Here is a 27,631-nt window from a genome sequence, read left to right as displayed (position 1 = left end):
GGTTTTGTCAACCGTTATGCAAAATGCTGTCGCGACGCCTTGGGATAGCACTATGGTGTTTTGAGCTCAATAAGAACATGGTTATGTTCAGTAATAGTGGCTTTAATTATGCACCAAATAAAAGTCCCTTTCCGGATGCCATACCTACAGGCAGAGGCGTCATGCCAATTGAAACCATTACACAATAGATTGTTTCTTTTACACAGAATTAAATTATACTGAATTTGGCCAATAGTGCCCCCTCAAATAGAATTAGGTGCATGACTCCTCTGCCAGCCTGATTATTCGCCAACATCTAATCCTCATCGTTCGAGGCAAAAAATCTTCCCTCCTAGACTTGTATACGACCCTGTTAGTTATCCTATAAAACCACTGGTAGAAACATAGTGGCACATCCACAATGTTGCCCAACCACGTCGAGTCCTTACCATACCTTGTATTTTAACGTGATTACAAATGCCGATATGCACAATAAAGAGCTGTCAAACATAACAAAAAAATAAATGTATAGAGAACGTATTTAGTCCAAGGGCATCATTCCATGGGCAGTCCCAAATCACATAGTCCTTTATAGTGTCGTAAACTAAGCTTTTAATAAATTCAGAGTTTCTGTCACATCACAGGGTGTGACGGAGCCGGTGCATTGAATCGGTGCTGCATGCTTCCCTCTGGTGGAGTTGACGGGGTGGGAGGCGCACTACAGGAAGGGGTTGGTGGATGAGCCTCCAGTGGGGTAGGGTCCAGCCAGGGCTCCCGCCTGGTTGAAAACAAATGGTTATTCAATATCGTAAAATAACATGACTATCAGCATGACTTCCAAACTCATCCATGAAGTTAGCAGAGAGCGAAGATGCATGTGTAAGTCAATTGCATGTGTTCAGACTTCAGTCAGGCACAAAGTGTTTCACACTTGTATTACAAGTATTACTATTAAAAGAGCACAATGCATCCTTCGGTCCCGCAACAAGATCTGGAAACACACACATAAGCTACTAGACGCTCACCATGAATGGGTTATTGGCCATCCCCGGCCCAGCCATGGGCTGCCCAAAGGGGGTCATGGAGGGCTTGGTCTGCCCGTAGACTGGGTATCCACCAGGGCCTGTCCATGCAGAGAAAAAACAGATTAGGCTGAATGGTCTATTTAACCATTTAACTTTAGTTGTGGAGTGGATTGTAACAACGGTAAATGTAATAACTTTTCTATTTGTAATAAAACACACATATATACAGTGGGGGAAAAAAGTATTTAGTCAGCCACCAATTGTGCAAGTTCTCCCACTTAAAAAGATGAGAGGCCTCTCATTTTCATCATAGGTACACGTCAACTATGACAGACAAAATGAGAAAAGAAAATCCAGAAAATCACATTGTAGGATTTTTTATGAATTTATTTGCAAATTATGGTGGAAAATAAGTATTTGGTCAATAACAAAAGTTTCTCAATACTTTGTTATATACCCTTTGTTGGCAATGACACAGGTCAAACGTTTTCTGTAAGTCTTCACAAGGTTTTCACACACTTTTGCTGGTATTTTGGCCCATTCCTCCATGCAGAACTCCTCTAGAGCAGTGATGTTTTGGGGCTGTCGCTGGGCAACACGGACTTTCAACTCCCTCCAAAGATTTTCTATGGGGTTGAGATCTGGAGACTGGCTAGGCCACTCCAGGACCTTGAAATGCTTCTTACGAAGCCACTCCTTCGTTGCCCGGGCGGTGTGTTTGGGATCATTGTCATGCTGAAAGACCCAGCCACGTTTCATCTTCAATGCCCTTGCTGATGGAAGGAGGTTTTCACTCAAAATCTCACGATACATGGCCCCATTCATTCTTTCCTTTACACGGATCAGTCGTCCTGGTCCCTTTGCAGAAAAACAGCCCCAAAGCATGATGTTTCCACCCCCATGCTTCACAATAGGTATGGTGTTCTTTTGATGCAACTCAGCATTCTTTGTCCTCCAAACACGACGAGTTGAGTTTTTACCAAAAAGTTATATTTTGGTTTCATCTGACCATATGACATTCTCCCAATCCTCTTCTGGATCATCCAAATGCACTCTAGCAAACTTCAGACGGGCCTGGACATGTACTGGCTTAAGCAGGGGGACACGTCTGGCACTGCAGGATTTGAGTCCCTGGCGGCGTAGTGTGTTACTGATGGTAGGCTTTGTTACTTTGGTCCCAGCTCTCTGCAGGTCATTGACTAGGTCCCCCTGTGTGGTTCTGGCATTTTTGCTCACCGTTCTTGTGATCATTTTGACCCCACGGGGTGAGATCTTGTGTGGAGCCCCAGATCGAGGGAGATTATCAGTGGTCTTGTATGTTTTCCATTTCCTAATAATTGCTCCCACAGTTGATTTCTTCAAACCAAGCTGCTTACCTATTGCAGATTCAGTCTTCCCAGCCTGGTGCAGGTCTACAATTATGTTTCTGGTGTCCTTTGACAGCTCTTTGGTCTTGGCCATAGTGGAGTTTGGAATGTGACTGTTTGAGGTTGTGGACAGGTGTCTTTTATACTGATAAGTTCAAACAGGTGCCATTAATACAGGTAACGAGTGGAGGACAGAGGAGCCTCTTAAATAAGAAGTTACAGGTCTGTGAGAGCCAGAAATCTTGCTTGTTTGTAGGTGACCAAATACTTATTTTCCACCATAATTTGCAAATAAATTCATTAAAAATCCTACAATGTGATTTTCTGGATTTTTATTCCTCTATTTGTCTGTCATAGTTGACGTGTACCTATGATGAAAATTACAGGCCTCTCTCATCTTTTTAAGTGGGAGAACTTGCACAATTGGTGGCTGACTAAATAAAAAATTTCCCCACTGTATATATTTTTTATAAACCTGGTAAATGTAATAACTTGCCAGTAAACTTAATTAAAATGTTGAATGGTAAACTTTACTTTTTCAGCTAAATTGTAATAAGTTATTACATTAACCGGTGGTTATGACATTAACTGGTGAGTAACAACTTTATGAATAATCTAATAACTTCAACCAATCATGTGATAACATACCTAAATCAATGTTTTTATGTACTACTACTCTCAATTTGATGCACATACCACCACCTACTCCCAATCACAATACAAACAAACTCATGCACATCATACAGGAATACATAGACACTCACAAGCACACATTGAAATGTACACACATGCATAGTCTCACCACACACACACACACAAACGGGTAACACTTCATTTGATCATTATTAAATCAAGCTAATTATGTTATCCGGTGGTTATTATGTTATCAGGTCAGTAGCAACTTTTAATGAATAACAAGAACTTCAACTGATCATGTAATAACAATGTTTGTGTTATTTCCATTATTGTGATGGACATGGAATAGTCCCAAAAGTGCAAAACCCATCAATCCGGCACTCGAGGCAGGCTCAAGCAAACACTCAAAAGTATTTGAACGATTTCAAAGCTGTTTGGCAGATCTGGATGGCACCAGGGCAATTGGTGTCAAATTAACACCTTGGTTTCAGTTCAGCAGAGGCTATCAAAGTCGTGTGCTGCGCAGAACTAACCCAGTCAGTAACAGCAGCAACCATCCAGCTCAATTAAACTATACTGAACAAAAATATAAAAGTGCAACATGAAATAAAATATCCCAGAAATGTTCCATACGCACAAAAAGCTTATTTCTCAATAAGTATGCCCACATTTGTTTACATCCCTGTTAGTGAGCATTTCTCCTTTGCCAAGATAGTCCATCCACCTGACAGGTGTGGCATATCAAGAAGCTGATTAAACAGCATGATCATTACACAGGTGCACCTTGTGCTGGGGACAATAAAAGGCCACTCTAAAATGTGCAGTTGTGTGTCACACAACGCCACAGATGCCAATTGCACGCTCCCTCAACTTGACATGCTGACTGCAGGAATGTCCACCAGAGCTGATGCCAGAGAATTTAATGTTATTTTCTCTACCATAAGGTAGACGTTTTGTGCAGAAATTCTTCGGTTGTGCAAACCCACAGTTTCATCAGCTGTCCAGGTAGCTGTTCTTAGACAATCCCGCAGGTGAAGAAGCCGGATGTGGAGGTCCTGGGCTGGCATGGTCTGTGGGTGTGAGGCGTTTTAGAGAATTTGGCAGTACGTCCAACCTGCCTCACACCCACAGACCATGCCAGCCCAGGACCTCCACATCCGGCTTCTTCACCTGCGGGATTGTCTAAGAACAGCTAGCTGGACAGCTGATGAAACTGTGGGTTTGCACAACCGAAGAATTTCTGCACAAACCATCTCAGGGAATCCATCTGCATGCTCGTCGTCCTCACCAGGGTCTTGACATGACTGCAGTTCAGAGTCGTAACCAACTTCAGTGGGCAAATGCTCACCTTTGATGGCCACTGGCACGCTGGAGAAGTGTGCTCTTCACAGATGAATCCCAGTTTCAACTGTACTGGGCAGATGGCAGACAGCGTGTATGGCGTCGTGTGGGTGAGCGGTTTGCTGATGTCAACGTTGTGAACAGCGTGCCCCATGGTGGCGGTGGGGTTATGGTATGGGCAAGCATAAGCTACGGACAACGAACACAATTGCATTTTAGCGATGGCAATTTGAATGCAGAGAGATACCGTTAGAAGATCCTGAGGCCCATTGTCGTGCCATTCATCTGCCGCCATAACCTCATGTTTCAGCATGATAATGCACGGCCCCATGTCGCAAGGGTCTGTACACAATTCCTGGAAGCTGAAAATGTCCCAGTTCTTCCATGGCCTGCATTCTCACCAGACATGTCACCCATTGAGCATGTTTGGGATGCTCTGGATCGACAGCGTGTTCCAGTTCCCGCCAATATAACGCATTGTCGCACAGCCATTAAAGAGTAGGACAACATTCCACAAGCAACAATCAACAGCCTGATAAACTCTATGCGAAGGAGATGTGTCACGCTGCAAGAGACAAATGGTGGTCACACCAGATACTGACTGGTTTTCTGATCCACGCCTCTACCTTTTTTTTAAGGTCTCTGTGACCAACAGATGCATATCTGTATTCCCAGTCATGTGAAATCCATAGATTAGGGCCTAATGTATTTCAATTGATTGATTTCCTTATATGAACTGTAACTCAGTCAAATCTATGAAATTGTTGCATGTTGCGTTTATATTTTTGTTCAGTGTAGATATTTATATTTTGAAGATCACATATGATTGATGTTTTAAGTGGTATGAAGGTTATGATGGGGTTATGAATGATTTCAACACACCAAACACAGAACAGGGTCAGCCTTGCCCTTGTAGCAGGGGGCAAAGGGCCTTACTCATGGCCACCAAGGCAGTAGGGGATAGCACCTGAAAAGTGATGTAGGTGTAATTACTCTTGCCTACGTTTAAGCTTAGCAGGGTAACACAGTCTTGTGGCCTGTAGGAGACCTAGGTTAGACACCATTCTGTCCCATTGGTGCTGTGACATGGATAGATATCTGTGATTAGGTGAAATGGTTGGTGGACTGTAACAAAGGTAGTTCTGTAAACCATGCTTGAGGCTATACATTGTTTGGAGTATGGCGTAAAACAATCTTATGTTATGATGGGGTAAGACCAAGCTCTGTAAGCATATGAAGCATAAATAAATAAGTTATATTGTTCAACAACATTCAGAATCATTCGGAAATTACATTTACAGTGCATTCGGAAAGTATTCAGACCCCTTGACTTTTTCCACATTTTGTTACATTACAGCCTTATTCTAAAATGGATTTTTTTTTAAATCTTCATCAATCTACACACAATACCCCATAATGACAAAGCAAAAACAGGTTTAGACATTTTTCCAAATGTATTAAAAACAAAAATACCTTATTTACATAAGTATTCAGACCCTTTGCTTTGAGACTCGAAATTGAGCTCAGGTGCATCCTGTTTCCATTCATCATCTATTGATCATCCTTGAGATGTTTCTACCACCTGATTGGAGACCACCTGTGGTAAATTCAATGGATTGGACATGATTTGGAAAGGCACACACCTGTCGACATAAGGTCCCACAGTTGACAGTGCATGTCCGAGCAAAAACCAAGCCATGAGGTCGAAGGAATTGTCCGTAGAGCTCCGAGACAGGATTGTGTCGAGGCATAGATCTGGGGAAGGGTACCAAACTATTTCTGCAGCATTGAAGGTCCCCAAGAACCCAGTGGCCTCCATCATTCTTAAATGGAAGAAGTTTGGAACCACCAAGACATCTTCCTAGAGCTGGGCGCCCGGCCAAACTGAGCAATCGGGTGAGAACGGCCTTGGTCAGGGAGGTGACCAAGAGCTCCAGAGTTCCTCTGTGGAGATGGGAGAACCTTCCAGAAGGACAACCATCTCTGCTGCACTCCACCAATCAGGCCTTTATGGTAGAGTGGCCAGGCGGAAGCCACTCCTCAGTAAAAGGCACATGACAGCCCGCTTGGAGTTTGCCAAAAGGCACCTCAAGGACTCAGACCATGAGCAACAAGATTCTCTGGTCTGATGAAACCAATATTGAACTATTTGGCCTGAATGCCAAGCGTCACGTCTGGAGGAAACCTGCCACCATTCCTACGGTGAAGCATGGTGGTGGCAGCATCATGCTGTGGGATGTTTTTCAGAGGCAGGGACTGGGAGACTAGTCAGGATTGAGGGAAAGATGAACAGAGCAAAGTACAGAGATTCTTGATGAAAACCTGCTCCAGAGCGCTCAGGACCTCAGACTGGGGCGAAGGTTCACCTTCCAACAGGATAACGACCCTTAGCACACAGCCAAGACAACGCAGGAGTGGCTTCGGGATAAGTCTCTGAATGTCCTTGAGTGGCCCAACCAGAGCCCGGACTTGAACCCAATCGAACATCTCTTGAGAGACCTGAATATAGCTGTGCAGCGACGCTCGCCTTCCAACCTGACAGAGCTTGAGAGGATCTGCAGAGAGGAATGGGAGAAACTCCCCAAATACAGGTGTGCCAAGCTTGTAGCGTCATACCCAAGAAGACTCGAGGCTGCAATCACTGCCAAAGGTGCTTAAACAAAGTACTGAGTAAAGGGTCTGAATACTTATGTAAATGTGAGATTTCTATTTTTAAACATTTCTAAAAACCTGTTTTTGCTTTGTCATTATGGGGTAGTGTGTGTAGATTGATGAGGGGAAAAAACAATCAATTTTAGAATAAGGCTGTAACAAAATGTGGAAAAAGTGAAGGGGTCTGAATACTTTCCGAACGCACTGTACATATACCCGGAATTTGACTTGGTGAAATGGTGAATATAGACAAACATAATAAAACAGAAATAATATATTGACAAAGAATTTAGGAACCCGCACACTATAAACAGCAAAAAACGGAATACATGCACATGCATTCATTGAGATGAAGATTGAACAGCAGTAACCCAGCAAACAGGGGACGCCCTGAGGACATTCAGCGATGTTCCCATTAGGTCCCTTACGTGTTTTGGCTCACTGTTATCCCTCTGACATTCTGAGAACGTTCTAAGAACATTGCTTGATGGTCCCATGGGAACATTTTCCGGGGGACCTTCGCCTAGTTTCCTATATGTTCCCAGGACGTCACTGAGGATCATGTCAGGACCTTCTTGGGACGTTCATTTTACTATTTCTTAGGACGTCTCATGATGGTCCCAAGGGAACGTTCTCTGGGGGACCTTTTTCTAGCGTCCCCGAGGACGTTTTTAGGACGTTCTTGCGACGTGTCATGATCCCCTGAAGCTCCCCTGGACATTCTTGGAGGTATTTGTCACGTGATCGTCCTAGGTGTCCCAAACCATTATAAGTAATGAAATGGTATGGCGGTTTTAAGGTTAGTGGTACGCTGTTCAGCTACAATAGTGTAAAAATCTTTAAATCAATGACAATATGATAACATTTGACATGATCACTTAGTACTGACTTTTCAATATGACCCCACCTGGGATTTGAACTCACGACCTCTATATTTGGGGTACACTACACATTAATTTCCTGTAATACACCTCTGCACTTAACAAAAGAGTGCCATCTGCACTGCTATTTTAATTATCAGTTGATCCAACTATTCTCTCATTGATTTCACTTACTTATTTCAGCAATTTCAGTTTGGGTTTTCAGTATAGTTGTCTAATGTTGGTGGGGCATATTCTGTTTTAATGTTACTCCTGAATCACTATGATAAATATAATAGTTGTTCTTGAGTGTATTTTTAACTGAGCTGAGATTTACTTTGAAGTGCAAAGTGTAGGAATAGGCCTATAGGTGAAATCAGTCGATGATACAGACATGGTGGCATAGAAGGAAGATTGGAATGCTAAGAGTTCAAATCCCAGGGGAGGACATACATTACTGTATGAATAAACATACACAATGTAATATATGTCAATTACATCATTTGAAAACACTATGTTAAAAGCACTGTTTGTGTGCGTGTGTCCCTAGCATTACCAAAAGACAAAGCTGTGAATGGATCAGTGGTTCACCAATCAGGGCCTTGATGGGCTTGGCAACAGTAACAAGGGGTGATGTGTAATGAAACTGGGGGCAGGGACGTTTGAGACAATCAGGTGACGTCCCCCGGACAAACCGGGAACTAGACAAAAACCTCCAGGGGACCATGACACAATGTCCAAAGAACGTCCTAAAAACATTCCTCAGGGACGTCCCCGAGACCAACCGGGAACTAGACAAAACCGCCAGGGGACTATGACACAATGTCCTGGCGACCATTTTGTGACATCCCGGGGACGTCTTAACGACTCATTGTTTGCAGGGAACTATTGTAGATGACATGTTTAATACTAGGGCCTACAGATTCATTCAGGACTTTTTTTTTTTATCAGTGTGTGTGTGACTGTGCATACATTGGTTGAAGTTATTAAATTATTCTTTAAATAAGTTGTTACTCACCAGTTAATGTAATAACTATTACATTTAGTAGAAAAAGTTATTACATGTAACGTTCAACATTTTATTATGATTACCAGCAAGTTATTACATTTACTGGGTTTATTAAATAAAAAATCAAAGTTATTACAAATAGAAAAGTTTTTACATTTACCGTTACAGGGATACTAGCCAGAAATACAACCTTTGTTTATAGCGCAGGGTCACAAGAAAATTCTAAACATTTGGTGAGTCACAACACAATATTTTGCTTTGAAGTAAAGTCCAAACTATATTGTGATATGGGTGAGACTACTAAGGAGGAGAGGGCACACTACTTACCATTGGGTTGCTGGGGGTGGTAGGCCCCCGACTGGGGGTAAGGGCAGGGGGCCTGGCCTGGGAAGGGCTGCTGGAAGGTCCCACTGAAACTGGTTGGGAGGCAGTAAGAGGAGGGGTTCCCAAAGCCAGCAGGCATACTCACAGAACCTGTGCCAAACGAGGCTAAGACACACAGAGAGGGGAGGGCAGAGTGAGGACCACAAACACAGTGGCACACAAACGTACCTTTCAATGTACAGTATCTACTACAATGCCATTTCAGACAAATAGACACTCATTAACCAGCAGAGGCCCAAACATGCCCTTTAAGCATGCTTGTGTTCATACTTCGGACTTCAACCATACACACACGGTATGTATGTATGCATGCACTTTCCCGTGCTCACACACACACACACACACACACCTGCGGCCGGTGCTATACCATTGGTCTGGAAGGGGTTGGTGGCCATATCCGGGGCGGGGGCAACAAATGGGTTATTGGACTGGACGGCTGAAACAGGACATTACATTATGTTTTCATTACTTTTGAGGGTCACCCATTTCAGAAAACAAAGTACAGGTACGTGTAACACAATCCACTCACCTCCAAAGCCTTGCTGCACATGCATGCTGGGTAATACTGGCTGAGTCTGGGCAGGCGAGGTTCCCAACACAGCTCCAAACATATTCCTAGATTCACATAAATACATAACATGAATCAATTTGTTATCTAATTGAATCATAAAAAACATGTTTTAGCGAGATCCAGAGGCAGTGTTAGTGTGCAAATCTAAAATGTATTTTTAGTGTCAAGTTTTGAAGTGGTGTCTGTCTCTCACCCCTGGACACTGCTCCCTGTGGGGGCCGAGGAGCTCAGCTCGTTGTCCAGCTCAGCAAGGGCAGCGTAGCGGTCCTCTGCCGAGTTGCCCAGCTGGGACGGAGCCGGTACAGCACCGGCCACCGACGGCACTGGGACACCTCGCCCTACAGAGCGCGAGAGAGACACATACACAGGGGTCAGATATATACTCATTCATGCACATGGCAATGGACATGGACACTAACACCCAAAAATAACATAACATGTTGTCCACCCTGTTGGGCTTGGAACAGATATAATGTAAATGAGAGGGTTTGTATGAGAATGGGACCCAGGGGTACCTGATGCAAAGGACTGTGAGGGGGGTGAGGTGCTGAAATGTGAAGGTACTCCAGAGTTGCCAAACGCCTCAAAGTTGGCAAAGTCGGCATTTGAGTTAACCTGAGTCGCTGCAAACCACAGAGGAGGAAACACAAAACACTGACAATGTGAGGAATGAGGAAATCATAATGGTGTTATGGTACATGGGAGGAGTGGCAAATGACAATGATTTAACACAAACATATTATAATGACGTGTGCAGTCTTATTACACTACACTCTATAACTGCTAATTTCCAAGCCCTCAAGATTTGATTGTCTCATTGAAGACAAACAATTAGAATCTACTCAATATTGGGAAACTCCTGAACTGCCATTGAAGTCAAATTTTCACATAGTCTCTCTTTTACATTATTGCACGACTAAATGAAAATTTGACTTAAACGGAAGTTAGTTTGAGTGAAGGCCATTTCCACTCATTACCTGACTGGCTGGGGAAATGTGCAAAGTTGGCAAAGTTGGAGTTGCTGGCAGCCTGAGAGGGCAGAGCAGCAAAGATGTCTCCACCCAGGTCAGAGAGGAGGTCAAACTTCTTCTCCTGAACTATAGGATAGGCCTGGGAGCGAACCACCACCGGCGACTGGCAGAGGGAGAGGGAAAGAGATGGAAGGGCATGAGGAATGATGGTATGCTTTAAAGAAAAAGAACTGGGGACATTTGGGGTTGCACCCATTGACTTATATAAATGATTAGAGGGTTTGAATTCAACCACTTTTTGACTGCATCCCTTTTGATTTAAACAAAACTTTCTATACATGTTTGCCCATGGAAGAAGTGGTCAGAAAGTGACTTTCTGGACCTGAAAGCCAAAACAGTCAGGAGATGTACTCCTGAGTGGCGCAGTGGTCTAAGGCACTGCATCGCAGTGCTAACTGTGCCACTAGAGATCCTGGTTCGAATCCAGGCTCTGTCGCAGCCGGCCGCAACCGGGAGACTCATGGGCGGCGCACAATTGGCCCAGCGTCGTCCAGGGTAGGGGAGGGAATGGCCGGCAGGGATGTAGCTCAGTTGATAGAGCATGGCGTTTGCAACGCCAGGGTTGTGGGTTTGATTCCCACGGGGGGCCAGTATAAAAAAATAAAAATATGTATTCACTAACTGTAAGTCGCTCTGGATAAGAGCGTCTGCTAAATGACTAAAATGTAAATGTAAAAAATAAAGGTGCTCAAAGTTGACCCATTTTGCATACCCCACCATACCATGATACATCAAGGTCTTCATCACTGGAAAAGATAAACGGTTGAGATGTATATCATTTAAAAGCTTTACAAACAGTGTTGACAAACTATTTGATAATTTCTTGAAAAAAAAGTTAATAGAAATTGTCATTTTTAAACCTTAAACATAAATTATCTAAAAACGCATAATGTTGTACTGTAGCTTGGACCCTATTTCACATCTGATGATGTGTTGTGCCCGCCATCGGTTGAGACATGGTCTTGAATACAGGGTGGGTGTCATTTCAATCATAGAAATAGAACTCATAGAATGGACCAATCCCTTCAGACCACCGCAATTAAACTGGTACAAGTAAAATTCTAAGTTGTCCGAATTTTTTAAATCACAAACAGAAGTACAGTATTTAGAGCTTTTTACCCATTTTTTCTTCTCTCCACACCTATTCCTACCTTACTTGGCCAATACAAATGTGCTGTAGGACGTATATATTGAGTATATATTTTCACGAATATTTCTTTATGCAATTAATTCTTTACATTTGTCTTATGTCTATTTATCAGCGTTGGCGCTTATGTTTACAGCAAATAATTTGACAGCGCGCCTTGAGAGTCATTGTATATACGAATTTGATCTTAACCAACTTGCCTAGTTAAATAAAAGGTTAAATAAATTAAAAAAGAAGGTAAAACGTTCTGATTGCTATTTAGTATTAGAAAGAGCATATTCTGCAGTTCTCCATTTCCAAATATCACTTTTCCCAAGAATAACTGCGCTGTCCATGCATTCATGAGCACTCGCTTGTCAGTATTGCTCAGGCTACTAAGCAAAGACTAGTAACATATTAAACTTAAAATATGCTATTCTGTTTTTTTTATTATTTTTTTTATACATTTTCTTATTTCCAATGTTTCTTTTGACCTGCCAAAACAAAATTATAATGGATTTCTTTGTGATGGATTTAGCTCTTAAACTAAAGGTTTTTCGTTTTTACTTACAGCCTAGAGAAACAAACTAATGAAAATGCTATTATGTTCATTGAGATAATCATCACTACAGACCCGGGTTCGATCCCGGGCTGTATCACAACCGGCCGTGATCGGGAGTCCAATAGGACGGTGCACAAATTGTCCCAGCGTTGTCCGGGTTAGGGGAGGGTTTGGCCAGGGTAGGCAGTCATTGTAAATACGTTTCTGTTCTTAACTGACTTGCCTAGTTAAATAAAGGTTAAATAAATACAATAAAATAAATAAAACATTCAAGTCAACATTCTCTGAAGTGTGGACCTCCAACCATCTTTGTGGTACCATTTGAAAGTTGACATTTCCATTGTATTAATATTTTCGTACATTTATCAGCCAAAACATAACACCCACCCTGTATTCAAGAGCATGTTGTGTCTCAACAGATGGCAGGCACAACACAAAAACAACACAAAAAGATGTAAAATACAGTCTAAACTACAACATATGTGAAAATCTATTTATTTTTTTAAACGCAGTTACACGTTTTTAGAAAATGTATGTAATAAAAAAATTGTTTGACAACGCTGTTTATAAACGTTCAAATGTTATCAATCTCAACAAATTATATTTTCCAGTGATGAAGACATGGATGTCTCATGGTTTGGTGGTGTATGCAAAATGGGTCAACTTTGAGCACCATTATCTCTTGAATGTTTTGGCATTCAGGTCCAAAAAGTCACTTTGAGCACTTGTACAAATATCTATGGAAGGTTTCATTCAAATCAAAAGGGGTGCTGTCAAAAAGTGATTACGTTTAAAAAGTGATTGAATTTACCCTAGACAAAATCATGAAAAAAATGTTGCATCAGCCTAAAATGGATTTCGCCATATGTTAGGAAATGACTCAAAAGCGCATCAGCCTGAAATGTATTACGCCATATGTTAGGAAAGAAGATGGGGGAAATACCTGACGCGTTGGGGGGGTCTTGTTGAGCTGCAGGGTTTTCAGGGGCTGGATCTCCGGGGTGCTGCCTGTGCTGCTGGCTGAGGAGCCCGACTTGGAGGCCTGGGCTGTGGCTACCGTCCTAGCCTGGTCTGGAGGGACGTACCTGTGTGAACACAACCATAAATAAAAATACATCCATGGGTGGAATCGATGGGGAGTTCCCAAGGTGAAATAATTTTGACATGTAAAAATGGGCTGTTACTTGTTTTTTTTAATGTGAATTCATAAGATTATACATTGAGAGTTCTGAGAGGGATTTCCCATTAATACATCACAATAGAAACTGTCGGATCTTCAAATCAAATCAAATTCTTCTGCTTTTGAAGATGTTCAGTTCACACAACGCAATAGAAGGCAAATGAGTGAAGCTCAGTGAACCACGAACAGATGAATGAACTGAAATGAAGCATCTCACCATCTCCTTTTCTCGTACTTTTCCTGGAGGAATTCTTTTACTTTCTGTGGTTCGTGGAAGTCTGGAACAACCAATGTCCTGTCGTCGTACAGCCCCAACCAGATGTGTTTACAAACCTAGAGGAGAGAAAGTGTTTGGGGAGAGGGCGTGGAGAGAGAGCGCGAGAGAGAAAAAGGAATGCCAATAATCTCCCTTGAGAGAAACAAAATAAACTTCAAATAAAGAAAGCAGACATGAGGAGGCAGACATGCACAAAGATACTAATCCAGTGTTTTTCCAATGCTGGTCCTGGGGACCCAAAGGGTAAGCAGGCTTTTGTTCCAGCCCAATACTAACACATCTGAATCAACTAATCATCTATACCTTCAAATGAATCGGATTTGTTAGTGCTAGGCTGGAATAAAAGCCTGCACTCCCTGCAGATCCCCAGGACTAGGATTGAAGTACACATTTCTTAGTACATTACATTACTTAATGGCATTACCTCGTTGGTGTGTTTCTGTAGGAATTCAATTTCCTGTTGCGTGAAGGTGGTCATAGAGATGGACTTCACTCTGTGGGGGGGATTCAGCCCTCGTCTAGTTGGGAGTGAAGGGGTAACGATGGGGGGAATTGGTGAGTATGTATTCGGTGTCATTCAGTTTACAATGACCAGGCACAACATGACTGAACACTCACAGCTAAACTTTGCATTCACTGATATTCACTGTCAAAAGGGTCGTTCCATTTGATTTCAATCACTTTTTCACTGCACCCCTTTTGATTTGAACAAAACTTTCCATTCGTATTTGCCCATGGTAGAAGTGGTCAGAAAGTGACTATTTGAACCTGAATGCCAAAACATTTAGGAAATAGAGGTGCTCAAAGTTGACCCATTTTGCATCTATGTCTTTATCACTGGAAAAGATAAACGGTTGAGTTTCATATAATTTAAAAGCTTACAAACAGGGATGTCAAACTATGTATCCTTTAGCGGCAATTATCAAAAAACATGTCAACTCATTTTTGCATATGTTGTAGCTTAAACCATATTTTACATAATCTGAGGTGTTTGTTGTACCCGCTATCGGTTGAGACACAGCATACTGTTGAATACAGGGTGGGTGTCATTTCAATCTTAGAAATATAAATTAATACAATGGATTTATCCCTTCAGACCACTGCAAATTAGCTGGTACATCATTGAAATTGAAATGTTTACTTCCAATTACTACCACAAAGATGGCCGCCGGTACACCCACCGTCGAATGTCAACTTAAATAGGAACGTCTATTCTATTATCTATATTTCAATAGGTTTCCTATGGAAGATTGACAGTATAATTTAAAATTGATATTCCCATTCAAGTCAACATTCTCTGAGGTGTGGACCTCCATCTTTGTGCTACCATTTCAAAGATGAAGTTTCTATTTTATTCCCATTTTAGTACATTTATCAGGCAAACCATGCCACCCAAGAGCATGCTGCGTTTCAACCGATATCAGGCACAACAAACACTTCAGATGATGTAAAATAAGGTCTAAGCTACAACATGTGGGGGAAAAATGATACCTGAGTTTACGCATTTAGATAATTGACCTTAAGGTTTAAAAAATATTTATTGAAAATCATTTTTTTAAAGAAATTATAAAATAGTTTGACAACCCTGTTTGTGAGCTTTTAAATGATATCAAACTCAACCATTTATATTTTCCAGTGATGAAGACATGGATATCTAATGGTAGGGTGGGGTATGCAAAATTGGTCGCATTTGGGCACCTCTATCTCCTACATGTTTTGGCATTCATGTCCAAAACAGGTCAAAAAGTGACTGAAATCAGATGGAACTTCCCAAAAGTGAAAACCATCAGTGAAAGTCATTATATGACTCATATAAGGCTATGCATTCATGTGCCTAGCCTTCACATATGACGTGAGGTGATCACTTGTAGTATCCGTTTTGGTTTTGTCAGTAGTCCCTTCCTATTGTGGTCTCTGAACCATATAATTTGCATTACTTGACCTACTGCCCCATTTCATGTATTCTACAAGACCGTGTATAGCAACTTCCTGATACACTTCTTCTATCTCAGGGATGACAAACTCCAGCCCTTGAGGTCCTGATTTGTGTCACTTTTCCCCAGCCCTATAACTAACACACCAGATTAAACTAATTGCATTCTAAACTGAAGACCTTGATTAGTTGATTATTGGAGTCAGGTGTTTTATCAGGAGCTAGGGCAAGAGTGTGTCACCAATCAAGCCCCCGAGGACTGCCCATCCCTGCTCTATCTATACACCTATAGCCGTGAGCAACGGCTGTCCCAAACTACGTCTACCGTATAGACAACTTGATTAGAAATGAGGTTCGCCGGTGCGGGTGACGCGCTGTTTTGACACACTGGGCAAATATTTGCCTTTTATCAGACAAGTACTTTCGCCACAAACAATATTTTAGTTAGTTGCCAAACTAGGTATTGAACTGCATAGTGACCTTTTAAAGATTGGGAATTGAGACCCCTTACAACAAAGCATGGGCTTGCGACCCAGCCCAACCAATGGCCTCGAGCTAACGTTGGATAGCATTACCTGCTGTGTTGGGGACCTTGCTAACGTTAGTTAACCAATACACCATAAAAAACGACATGTTGCTTTAAAAACAATGCCACATAAAAACACTATAGAATCAACCCAGTACTTACAAGATGCCAGAACAGGTGGTACAGACGAAGGAACCCACTGTCATGTTGGCATAAGTCGGCCCGCGCTGGTTGCAATCAAAGCACTTCCTATTCGGGGGCTGTCTAGTCATTTCCCGAAGCATCTTGAGATGCGTCTCCTCTTGTTTTCGCTTCGCACTCGTCGCCATGGTTGAAAAAGGGGCTACTAACGGTGGGAGAAGTTTATCGAGGCCTAGGGAGGGGATATATTCGGGGAGACTTGCCTCGCCGGCGATTGTTCAGACACCTTGCTGAGAGGTCTAGTGGGACGGACACGTCTCTTCTTCGTTGGCATACAGCAGGTGTACTGAACAGCTAACCGTAGCGTGACTGACACCTACTGGTGGTATGATCTGGTGGGCAGCAATGACCATTCGACAACATTTTACGTTGATGTTTAATAGTAAATACAATCTTTACCATCATACTGACATATTGTGTAAAAACAACACTGATTCAAGAGAATATCATATTTTGGAGTTTTGGTCTCTACTTTGACATGATCATGTTCATCATGATAAGAAAGTCATTTGCCTCAAATTTGGCACTGTTGAGGGTAGCAGGTGTCCACCAAATAAGCCACGAGCCCATCTGACCTCCCTCCATAGAAATCAAATCGGCTCCTGTTTTGGCTGAGGGAACAAGCAAGCCAAGGCCATATAGACAGTGGTTGCACTGCCTCTGCTCATCCAGTTTACTTGCTCACTAGGAGTTGGCCTGGGTCATGTTCATTAGGGCACAACGTTTTAAAACGGGAAACGAATATGAGCATCACTTATTGGACATGCCCAGGTAGTCTGTCCCTGTTTCAGGGTGTTTCTTCTATTTGGTGCCTAATGAACATGACCCTGAGGTAGTCGCTGTCACAAATCTTTATATAATAAGAATTGGTTTATGCTCAATCGTTATGTAGTTAAAGAAATGTATAGATCAGATGATCTGCACAGCTCCTTTCTCAGGTAGACCCTCATGAACGAGCACATCCTGTTAACTGTCAGACAGCTGGTTGGTAAGGATGCATTTGCAGTACCGCCAGACTCTGTCGGAGGGCAGTATCACTTGGGCATCGCTCTCTTTCCTTTGGTGCCGATGGAATCCCCAGATTCAGATGGCTACAAGTGGAGATAAGGCTGGTATTTCAGACACAACACAATAACTGAAAACATACCAGAAATACACAGGCTAATTTAGGTGCCACATCACTTTCAGTTCAGTCTGGATTCCAGCCCGTTTCTGCTTTAGCCAACCTGTAATCATGAAATGTTATATTGCCAAACGAGGCAAGGCAACAATGTGACATTGTTGAATGCAGGAACAGTTAGCGAACCAGAGGGGTGTACTACGAAGCTGGACAGAGGAGTTAATAATATAATAATAATAATAATAATAATAATAATAATAGTTAGCGCGCTAACTTTAGTCAATTCTCTTGAAGGTGGCTCACCTTTTAGCTAAGTACATTTCTATGGCACTGAACGCTTCATCTCTAACCTGCTCCGGGGCAGGGTAACTCCACTTTATCCTGAACTAAGTGTTTGAGCCGAAAGTTGAGGACCAATCAAATTAGATTCCCTCACTCTCACAAAGAGTGCATCATCATCCCTTTTCCGGACCATATTTGAGGAAGACTGATTAAATATATTTTTAAGAAAAATGTATTTTGTGTAGTAATATTCAAATATATATCACACTACACATTTAGTAAAGACATGATGCATTTGAAAGTTGTTGGGGAAAAGGGGCTTGTGCATTGATAAGCACACCAAAGACGATATTAATGATATGATTAATAAAAGGGAAATGGCACTTCTAATAGCCTATTTCAAGATAACCTTTCTTTCATTTCCACAACATTTTTAATGTGGCACTGACTCGCCCATGGATTGCTGTTTCAGCATTGTCTCAATGAAGAGTTCGGCTTTTGACTTGTCACGTTCGACGCGAACACGCAGTTACAAGCTGGCTCGAGTTAACGGCGGCTGCATGATCAATATCCACCTTCGTAACATGTATGAAGCCTGAGCTTGAATTTGAAGCCAACTGAAGCTGGCTAGCTTTAGAAAATCCTGAAAAGATCTAGCTAGTGTCTTAGTATACCCCTCAGGCTACTACTCCCAGTTCAGCAGTACAGGGTCGTGTTCAGTAGGACATTTAACAACAGAAGGAAAATCTGTGCTCTTATTGGACAATTAAGTTCAGTTAGTACATTCACTGTTTCAAAATGTTTTTTAACACTTTTCAACTGTATCAAGAATGTTGATCCTTAGACATCTCGATTGACAGTCAATATAACCTGATAAATGAAAGGTGATCAATCAATAAAGGCATACCTACATGGAGGATGAGGTTATAAAGAAATGTGAAAATTGCTGTACAATTTCAACTGAATTGTAAAACTAAAGTTAACGTTATCTGTATTGGATATAGTGGACCAATGTAAAGGGTTGAAACAGTATGGGGATCTCCAAAGCCATAAATACTGTAGATATGAAGCATTTGGCATCAATTGGTAGAACATGGCGTTTGCAACGCCAGGGTTGTGGGTTCGATTCCCACGGGGGGCCAGTATGAAAAAAATACAATTAAATGTATGCACTAACTGTAAGTCGCTCTGGATAAGAGCATCTGCTAAATGACTAAAATGTAAATGTAAATGTAATGAACTAGTTAATAAAGTCTGATATATAACCATCTCTATACCAGGCCTTAACATGAGATATAGAGTTCAGCAGGTACTCCCACCATAAAAAGATGAGGTGTCATAAAAGTGTCATAGTGGGGTTATATCACCTGTTGCCTTTTCCGTGTAACCCGGAAGAAGTCCTCCATGCGAGTTTGTCGGCTCCGTCCTGCTGCCTTGTCCTCCTCCCTCTCCTTCCTCAGGCGCTCACGCTTCTCACTGAACTTCCTCATTCGACCTCGTACTCTTTGCTCCCTCCATATCACACACACATATGGAATAATTCAGTTTTAGATTACTGGGCAAGGACATAAAACAAGCATGCACTGCAGATCCAGAGGATTCGATTTGTGTACACCAGGGGTCGTATGTATCAAGCGTCTCAGTTGTACCTTTTAGAACACAATTAATACGATTACATGGACAGGGGGAACCTGATCCTAGATCAGCACTCTTACTCTGAGATGCTTGATACATATGGCCCCTGGTCTAATTCCAAAGGGGGTCGGTCATACGGGACCAGAACAGTACTTGACGTGTTTCTCGTGGCACAGAAAGTGGACCAGGGCCTCCTCATCCGGCTCAGTCCAGACCAGGTCCGAGGGCTTGGTCAGGGGGGCATCCAGAAACAGCTTGCGGGCATCCTGGTACTGCCAGCGCAGTGGGACAGGGTGGGTCTGAAGGAGGAGGGAGAAAAGGGGTTGGGGTGTTAGTCTAATTACATGGACAGGAACATAGCATAGAAGGTGAGGTCTGAGAGGAACAATGAAATAATCATTAGTTCATATATGTTAATTGTATGTGGAGTGGTAACAAATGACATTTCATATTTTCTTGGTTTACTAGTATGTTTAACTCAGACTCATAGATAAGACTTCAGCAAACTCATTGGCACCAAAATCTCCAAGGCAATTGCATTATAGTAATCTGAACAGTTTTCAGGGAGGGATCATGTACCTTTCTGTTGATGTTCAGCACCACATTCTCTATGGTCCGGTATTGCTGGATCAGAGTCAAAGCTCTCTTAGGTCCAAGGCCTGTGATTTTGTCACAGTAGTCACAGCCCAACAAGATACACAGGTCCACAAACTGACATAAATTAGGAGGAAAGAGAAGGGGTGTTAGCCTAAGAGATTAAATATCACTGAATATAGAGTATGTGAGCATTTTGAGAGGTGCAACAGTTGAGAGATTATACTTGAGAGAAAAGTACATGATGTTTATGCCTTAGAATGTGGTATGCTTGTACACATGACGCCTATGAACATGTAATGAAGGCCTATGCCGCATTCATTACAAATGCTTTGGGTGGAGGAGGTGTCTTACCTCTTCATGTGTCATCTTCAAAATCTCTAGCAGCTTGGGTAGAGAATATTCAATGACTTCGCTGTGAGGAGAGGAATAATTAGATTTAGAGACCCAGAGAACTGGCCATCAGCCATTTAAATAACTCAATCAATAAATCAATGAATGTTTTAGATTTATTTTTACTAATACTTTGCCAGACAGTGCTTAGAAGTAACCCTGGCTTAAATCTTTTTCTATTGGGGAAACCACAGCAGTATAGACAAACCCGGACTAGACGTAACATACATGTAGTAAACGTAAATCCGGGACACTCCAATTAGTATGATATGTTACGTTTCATATGGTATTTATTCATTTGTGGATGTCCATTATCCATTTCGTATGATATGTAACGAATTACAATCCGTATGATATGTTACGAATTGCAATTTGTACAATATGATACGAATCACAATTCGTACAACATGTTACGAATTTTCAAAAACATATGATATATGTTACGAATTCTAATTTATTGTGGCTAACATTAGCTGGGTGGCTAACGTTAGCTAACCTAGGAGTTAGGGATTAAGGTTAGGGTTAAGGTTAAGCATGAAACACACGACAATCTCTCTGCCGATAGACTGCTAATATGTACTTATCACAGTGGGAGGGTGTTCCTTCTCTTGCTAGAACAAAAGCAGTACCAGCTGCGTGCAGACCGGTAGCGACGAACCTACCGATTCTACTTGTAGAATCGCAATGCTCGTCAGTGGCCAACAAAATCAGAGAGCACGAACCCCCACGTGGGGGAGTCAACAAAAAAAGGGTGAAAAGTGGGCATTTTCTCCATCCACGGATGAGCCAGTCACACTTCATATGCAATGTCGGCTATTGGATAGTAGCTAGCTAAGTGCACAGATGCAATGCACACAACACTAAATACTTCCTCCAAGCTAGCTAACCACTGTAGCTAGTATTGGCATTATAATTAAATCACAATGGAGTCGTAGTTTCCATGAAACAGCTGCCTGTGTTAGCTGCCGAGTTAGTGCAGTGTCCTTAGCTAGCTATGTTGTGCTAGCTAGCAAATATACTAATGCTAGTTAGCTAGCTAAACATTTGGCTATGGGCTGGCACTGGCAGTATGGGATTATAGAGAGTGAATTAAATTGTTTCTTCATCATCTTTCTATGTAGTTATCTAGCTGTGGCCATCTGGCTAGTATCAACAAGGGCTTTCTACAAAATAGCAACATTAGCGCAACATTTGCCAGAGTGTCCATGTCAAATCAAATCAAAATCACATTTTATTTGTCACATGCGCTGAATACAACAGGTGTAGACCTTACAGTGAAATGCTTACTTACAAGCCCTTAACCAACAATGCAGTTTTAAGAAAAATAAGTGTTAAGAAATCATTTACTAAAATAAACAGAAGTAAAAAATAGATGAGTAAAAAATAAAAAATAATAATTAAAGAGTAACAATAAAATAACAGTAGCGAGGCTATATACAGGGGGTACCGGTACAGAGTCAATGGGCGGGGGCAAAGGTTAGTCGAGATAATTGAGGTAATATGTACATGTAGGTAGAGGTAAAGTGACTATGCATGGATAATACACAGAGAGTAGCAGCAGCGTTAAATTGGGGGGGGGGGGACAATGCAAATAGTCCGGGTAGCCATTTGATTAGCTGTTCAGGAGTCTTATGGCTTGGGGGTAGAAGCTGTAAAGAACTTGGCGCTCCGGTACCGCTTGCCGTGTGGTAGCAGAGAGAACAGTCTAGGGTGGCTGGAGTCTTTGGAAATGTTTAGGGCCTTCCTCTGACATCGCCTGGTATAGAGGTCCTGGATGGCAGGAAGCTTGGCCCAAGTGTGTACTAGGCCGTACGCAATACCCTATGTAGTGCCTTGCTGTCGGAGGCCGAGCAGTTGCCATACCAGGCGGTGATGCAACCATTCTTTTACTTTTAGAGGTGTGTATTGTTGTGAATTGTTAGATACTACTGCACTGTTGGAGTTAGGAACACAAACATTTCACTACACCCGCAATAACATCTGCTAAATATGTGTATGCGATTATATTTGATAGCTTGGACTCTAGACCATAAGCAATACGCACAGATATGCATAGCCAAACAACGCTACTGCCACCTTCTGGTTTGGAGTATTTTAACAAGGCTTTTGTGGCTGATGACTTCCAAGGTCTTTGCTGTGTGAACAAAAAAGACATTGACTGCCACTCTGTTCAGTGGTGCTAAGTACTGTCGGCAGGCAAACGTTTGACTATCCTGCTGGTGTCTGAGCTTTTAGTTAAGCTTAGGGTTAAGGTTAGGAGTGAGGTTAAAGTTAGGGTTAGGGGAAGGGTTAGCAAACATGCTAAATAGTTGCAAAGTAGCTAAAAAGTAGTAAGTAGTTGCAATGTTGCTAATTAGCTAAAATGTGATGAGATTAGAACATGCAACCTTTGAGTTGCTGGACGTTTGCTTTATTTGGGTTGCTAGGCGTTCGCGTTATACACCCACCCATCCACCCCGACCAAACCCTTGTCTTATGTAACCATACCAAATGTAACATATCATATTCATTTGAGTGTCCCGGATTTACATTAACTATATTACGTCTAGTCTATATGGCCAGGCTGTATAGACATGGTTATGGACTCAAAGGTGCACCCTCACCTGTCTTTCTTGGCGTTGAGCTGGCGGATCAGGATGTTGCCACCAAAGGGCAGAGTGTCCATGTCTTCTGATGCTACCGCGTCTACTGTGCCCTGTTGCACCAGGTGGGCACATAGTGCCTCGCCATCTCCTGGAGCCTGGAGAGAGAGAGAGAGAGAGAGAGAGAGAGAGAGCGGAAGGAGAGGGTTCATATGTTATGGTTTCTGGTGGTTGGTGTGTGTTCAAGACAACTTTGTATAATTAGGGTAAATGTTCAGGGTTAGCATGCTACATAGTGGATTGGCACACTGACCTGGATGATGGGCACACCCATAAGCTTCAGAAGGTGGAGACAGTCCCGTGTCTGAGGGGACACTACAGGTGCACATAGAGAGGTCAAAGGTCAAATACAGGAAGATGGAAAACTGATATGCGCTGTGATTGAATTCCAATGTTTCTCTTACTTGCTCCTGAATGACTGGGGGAGCTCCAGCCTGCAGCCTGTGCCCTCTTCTCCAACTGGAAGAAACAGGGAATACAATTAAATTAAACCGTAATGACATGGGCTGTGTCGGAAATTATACCCTATCCCTATTTAGTGTAGTGCACTACTTGTGAGGGTGTCATTTTGTGAGGTACAGTGCCTTCAGAAAGTATTCATAGCCCTTGACTTATTCCACATTTTGTTGTGTCACAGCTAGGGCTGTGGCGGTCACGAAATTTCGTCAGCCGGTGACTGTCAATCAAATCACTATCGGTCTCACGGTAATTGACCGTTAATTAACATAAACACATTTAGCATCTCCTGGCTTCCACACATAGCCTACAAGCCACTGATGCAGACCTTTGGAACATCTACATTTAAAAAAGTCTAATAAATCCATATAATATAGCCTACACCTTCACAATAAATTCATTATTTATTTTAGACATGTCTAAAGAAGCATGATATGAAGAAAATGTAGTCTGAGTTGTCCTTATGTTAGGCCCTGATCTGGCTATGCCAAATGGCTGTGGGCTACACTAGTTAATTTAGCAGACAAGATTTGCTTAGAATTCCGTGGCATTATTTTATAGTATGAAGAAAACAATTGAACAAAGCTGAATAAAATAGAAAGGATATTTTCTCCAAACGATTTGAGGGAGTTCGCACATGTGTTGAGCGGTTAACAAAGACATAGGTACTCCTACATGCTTAATTTAGAGTTATTAATGTAACTTTAGTTGTTCAACAAACGTTGGGCTATTTGTTTAGATTTTGAATACATTGTAAGGCTGCATGATGCGACTAATGATGATTTAAGTATTCACACCCCTGAGTCAACACTCTGTATTTGTTTTGTTTTTTTAATTTTTTAATTTCACCTTTATTTAACCAGGTAAGCCAGTTGAGAACAAGTTCTCATTTACAACTGCGACCTGGCCAAGATAAAGCAAAGCAGTGCGATAAAAACAACACAGAGTTACATATGGGGTAAAAAAAACATAAAGTCAAAAATACAACAGGAAATATATATACAGTGGTGCAAATGTAGCAAGTTATGGAGGTAAGGCAATAAATAGGCTATAGTGCAAAATAATTACAATAGTATTAACACTGGAATGCTAGATGTGCAAGAGATTATGTGCAAATAGAGATACTGGGGTGCAAAAGAGCAAAATAAATAACAATATAGGGATGAGGTAGTTGGGTGGGCTAATTTCAGATGGGCTGTGTACAGGTGCAGTGATCGGTAAGGTGCTCTGACAACTGATGCTTAAAGTTAGTGAGGGAGATAAGAGTCTCCAGCTTCAGAGATTTTTGCAATTCGTTCCAGTCATTGGCAGCAGAGAACTGGAAGGAATGGCGGCCAACGGAGGTCTTGGCTTTGGGAATGACCAGTGAGATGTACCTGCTGGAGCGCAGACTACGGGTGGGTGCTGCTATGGTGACCAATGAGCTAAGATAAGGCGGGGATTTGCCTAGCAGTGATTTATAGATGGCCTGGAGCCAGTGGGTTTGACGACGAACATGTAGTGAGGACCAGCCAACAAGAGCGTACAGGTCACAGTGGTGGGTAGTGTATGGGGCTTTGGAGACAAAACGGATGGCACTGTGATAGACTACATCCAGTTTGCTGAGTAGAGTGTTGGAGGCTATTTTGTAAATGACATCGCCGAAGTCAAGGATCGGTAGGATAGTCAGTTTTACGAGGGCATGTTTGGCAGCATGAGTGAAGGAGGCTTTTTTGCGAAATAGGAAGCCGATTCTAGATTTAACTTTGGATTGGAGATTCTTAATGTGAGTCTGGAAGGAGACTTTACAGTCTAACCAGACACCTAGGTATTTGTAGTTGTCCACATACTCTAGGTCAGACCCGTCGAGAGTGGTGATTCTAGTCGGGTGGGCGGGTGCCAGCAGCGTTCGATTGAAAAGCATGCATTTAGTTTTACTAGTGTTTAAGAGCAGTTGGAGGCTACTGAAGGAGTGTTGTATGGCATTGAAGCTCGTTTGGAGGTAGAAGAGATTACAACTGTAAGTCTTTCTGGGTAAGTCTCAGAGCCTTCCACACTTGAATTGTGCAACATTTACTATTATTATTTTCAAAATTCTTCAAGCTCTGTCAAATTGGTTGTTAATTATTGCTAGACAACCATTTTCAGGTCTTGCCATAGATTTTCAAGTATATTTAAGTCAAAACTGTAACTTGGCCACTCAGGAACATTAACGGTCTTCTTGGTAAGCAGCTCCAGTGTAGATTTGGCCTGGTGTTGTAGGTTATTGGCCTGCTGAAAGGTGAATTAATCTCCCAGTGTCTGGTGGAAAGCCGACTGAACCAGGTTTTCCTCTAGGATGTTGCCTGTGCTTAGCTCCATTCCGTTTCTTTTTTATCCTGAAAAACTCCCCATTCCTTAACGATTACAAGCATACCCATAACATGATGCAGCCACCACTATGCTTGAACATTTGGAGAGTGCTACTCAGTAATGTGCTGTATTGGATTTGCCCCAAACATAACACTTTGTATTCAGGACAAAAAGTGAATTGCTTTGCCACATTTTTACTCCTGAACTTATTTAGGCTTGTCATAACAAAGGGGTTGAATACTTGACTCAAGACATTTCAGCTTTTCATTTTTTATTAATTTGAAACAATTAAAAAATATATAATTCCACTTTGACATTATGGGGTATTGTGTGTAGGCCAGTGACCAAAAAAACAAAATTTGATCCATTTTGAATTCAGGCTCTAACAACAAAATGTGGAAAAAGTAATGGGGTGTGAATACTTTCTGAAGGCACTGTAGTTAGCTATGGTCTTGGCTGTGCCACTCACCACAGCCCTTTTCTCCCCAGGAGGCTTCCCATCGAACACAAACACTGGCTTGATGTCATGCTCCAGGAAGGTTAGTGTGCGAAAGAACAAACCTGTCAAGGGACTAGAGTGAAAGGATGGGAACATGGGTTAGAAACAGAAACAGGGCCCTGAATTCAGCGTTAGTTTACACAGGTCTACCACAGAAACACATCCCAATAGTCTAAAGTGACTCCCTCTCTTCATCTAGGCTAACGTTACATATTTAATCTGCACTGGCTGGAAAGAACTGGACAGATGAAAGTAAATAACTGGTAGACATTCGCCATATGCTTTCCCCTGTCCTGTGATTTCAGATCAGTGCAGATGAAGGAGAGGAAGAAGCCACATTTGAGGTGCTGTCAACAATGCCAACGGTTGGGTAAGCTTTAGAAGTTAGAAATGACAGCTCACCCCAGTAACTGAAGATTGGGTACTGCAGTGCGGAACTGGTTCAGAACAATGGAGGTGTCCAACGCAATGACCTTTCCTAAAATTGAGACAAAACAAATTTACGGTGTATTGTATTAGTAAAACCTTTGAGTGAACTCAATGAGCAGGAAACCTCCAGATCATACAACATCCAACTGGGCCCATATCTAGTACTGTATAAAACTTGGCCAAGCTAGTTTGCTAACGTGAATAATGCCTGGCCTGTCTGGTAGCTTCAATGTTGGGGATAAGTCTAGTGAATTATTGGGTGGGGCACACTGATGCTCCATAACATTATACATGCTAGGATGAGATAACGAGCATATGAAGGAGGATACTAGTTGTCCCGAACTGCATGCTAGCTAGCTAACGTTAGCCTTTTGGCTAACACAGCTAACGTTAGTAAAAGTAGCTAAGCATGCAAACTTACCTGTGTAGTCGCCGATCTCTTTGTAAGAAATAGCACCAGGTGCGTCGCTGCGAATCAAATCTGCAAGTTTTGTAATACCCATTGTGCTTGTCTGACTGTTCGTTATAAAGCCAACAACTTGGATACACCGTTTTGGTGATGATGTGTACCCGGAAACCTGTGTTGTTGT

The 27,631-nt window shown here is 42.1% G+C and overlaps 2 protein-coding genes across 5 annotated transcripts; both read right to left on the bottom strand.

Moving 5' to 3' along the window:
* Positions 1 to 572: 572 nt before the first annotated feature.
* LOC311099271 (arf-GAP domain and FG repeat-containing protein 1-like) lies at positions 573 to 17,876 on the bottom strand. Of its 4 annotated transcripts, none has more exons than XM_084139978.1 (12): positions 17,808 to 17,876; positions 14,425 to 14,518; positions 13,941 to 14,056; positions 13,487 to 13,628; positions 10,802 to 10,958; positions 10,340 to 10,447; positions 10,018 to 10,162; positions 9,783 to 9,868; positions 9,603 to 9,689; positions 9,197 to 9,358; positions 1,005 to 1,102; positions 604 to 757 (listed from the first exon to the last, which is right to left on the bottom strand). In XM_084139978.1, exons 2-12 carry the CDS (start codon positions 14,476 to 14,478, stop codon positions 698 to 700), a joined length of 1,215 nt encoding a protein of 404 aa, XP_083996104.1. In that variant the 5' UTR covers positions 14,479 to 14,518; positions 17,808 to 17,876; the 3' UTR covers positions 604 to 697. The 4 variants fall into 4 exon arrangements, with proteins under 4 accessions (XP_083996103.1, XP_083996104.1, XP_083996101.1 ...); XM_084139975.1 differs by lacking the exon at positions 17,808 to 17,876 and adding an exon at positions 16,622 to 16,869; XM_084139976.1 differs by lacking the exon at positions 17,808 to 17,876 and adding an exon at positions 16,622 to 16,869 and having other exon boundaries at positions 9,621 to 9,689.
* Positions 17,019 to 27,631, bottom strand: LOC311099272 (putative flap endonuclease 1 homolog). The gene is made up of 11 exons (XM_084139979.1): positions 27,463 to 27,631; positions 27,015 to 27,090; positions 26,583 to 26,685; positions 23,731 to 23,785; positions 23,580 to 23,641; positions 23,288 to 23,424; positions 20,646 to 20,706; positions 20,277 to 20,408; positions 19,851 to 19,996; positions 19,430 to 19,574; positions 17,019 to 17,751 (listed from the first exon to the last, which is right to left on the bottom strand). Exons 1-11 carry the CDS (start codon positions 27,542 to 27,544, stop codon positions 17,695 to 17,697), a joined length of 1,056 nt encoding a protein of 351 aa, XP_083996105.1. The 5' UTR covers positions 27,545 to 27,631; the 3' UTR covers positions 17,019 to 17,694.

The sequence above is a fragment of the Coregonus lavaretus genome (genome assembly GCF_964263955.1).
Source record: "Coregonus lavaretus genome assembly, chromosome: 23".
Classification (NCBI taxonomy): Eukaryota; Metazoa; Chordata; class Actinopteri; order Salmoniformes; family Salmonidae; genus Coregonus; species Coregonus lavaretus.
Note: the sequence above shows the minus strand (reverse complement) of the source record. Positions and strands in the feature narration are given on the sequence as shown.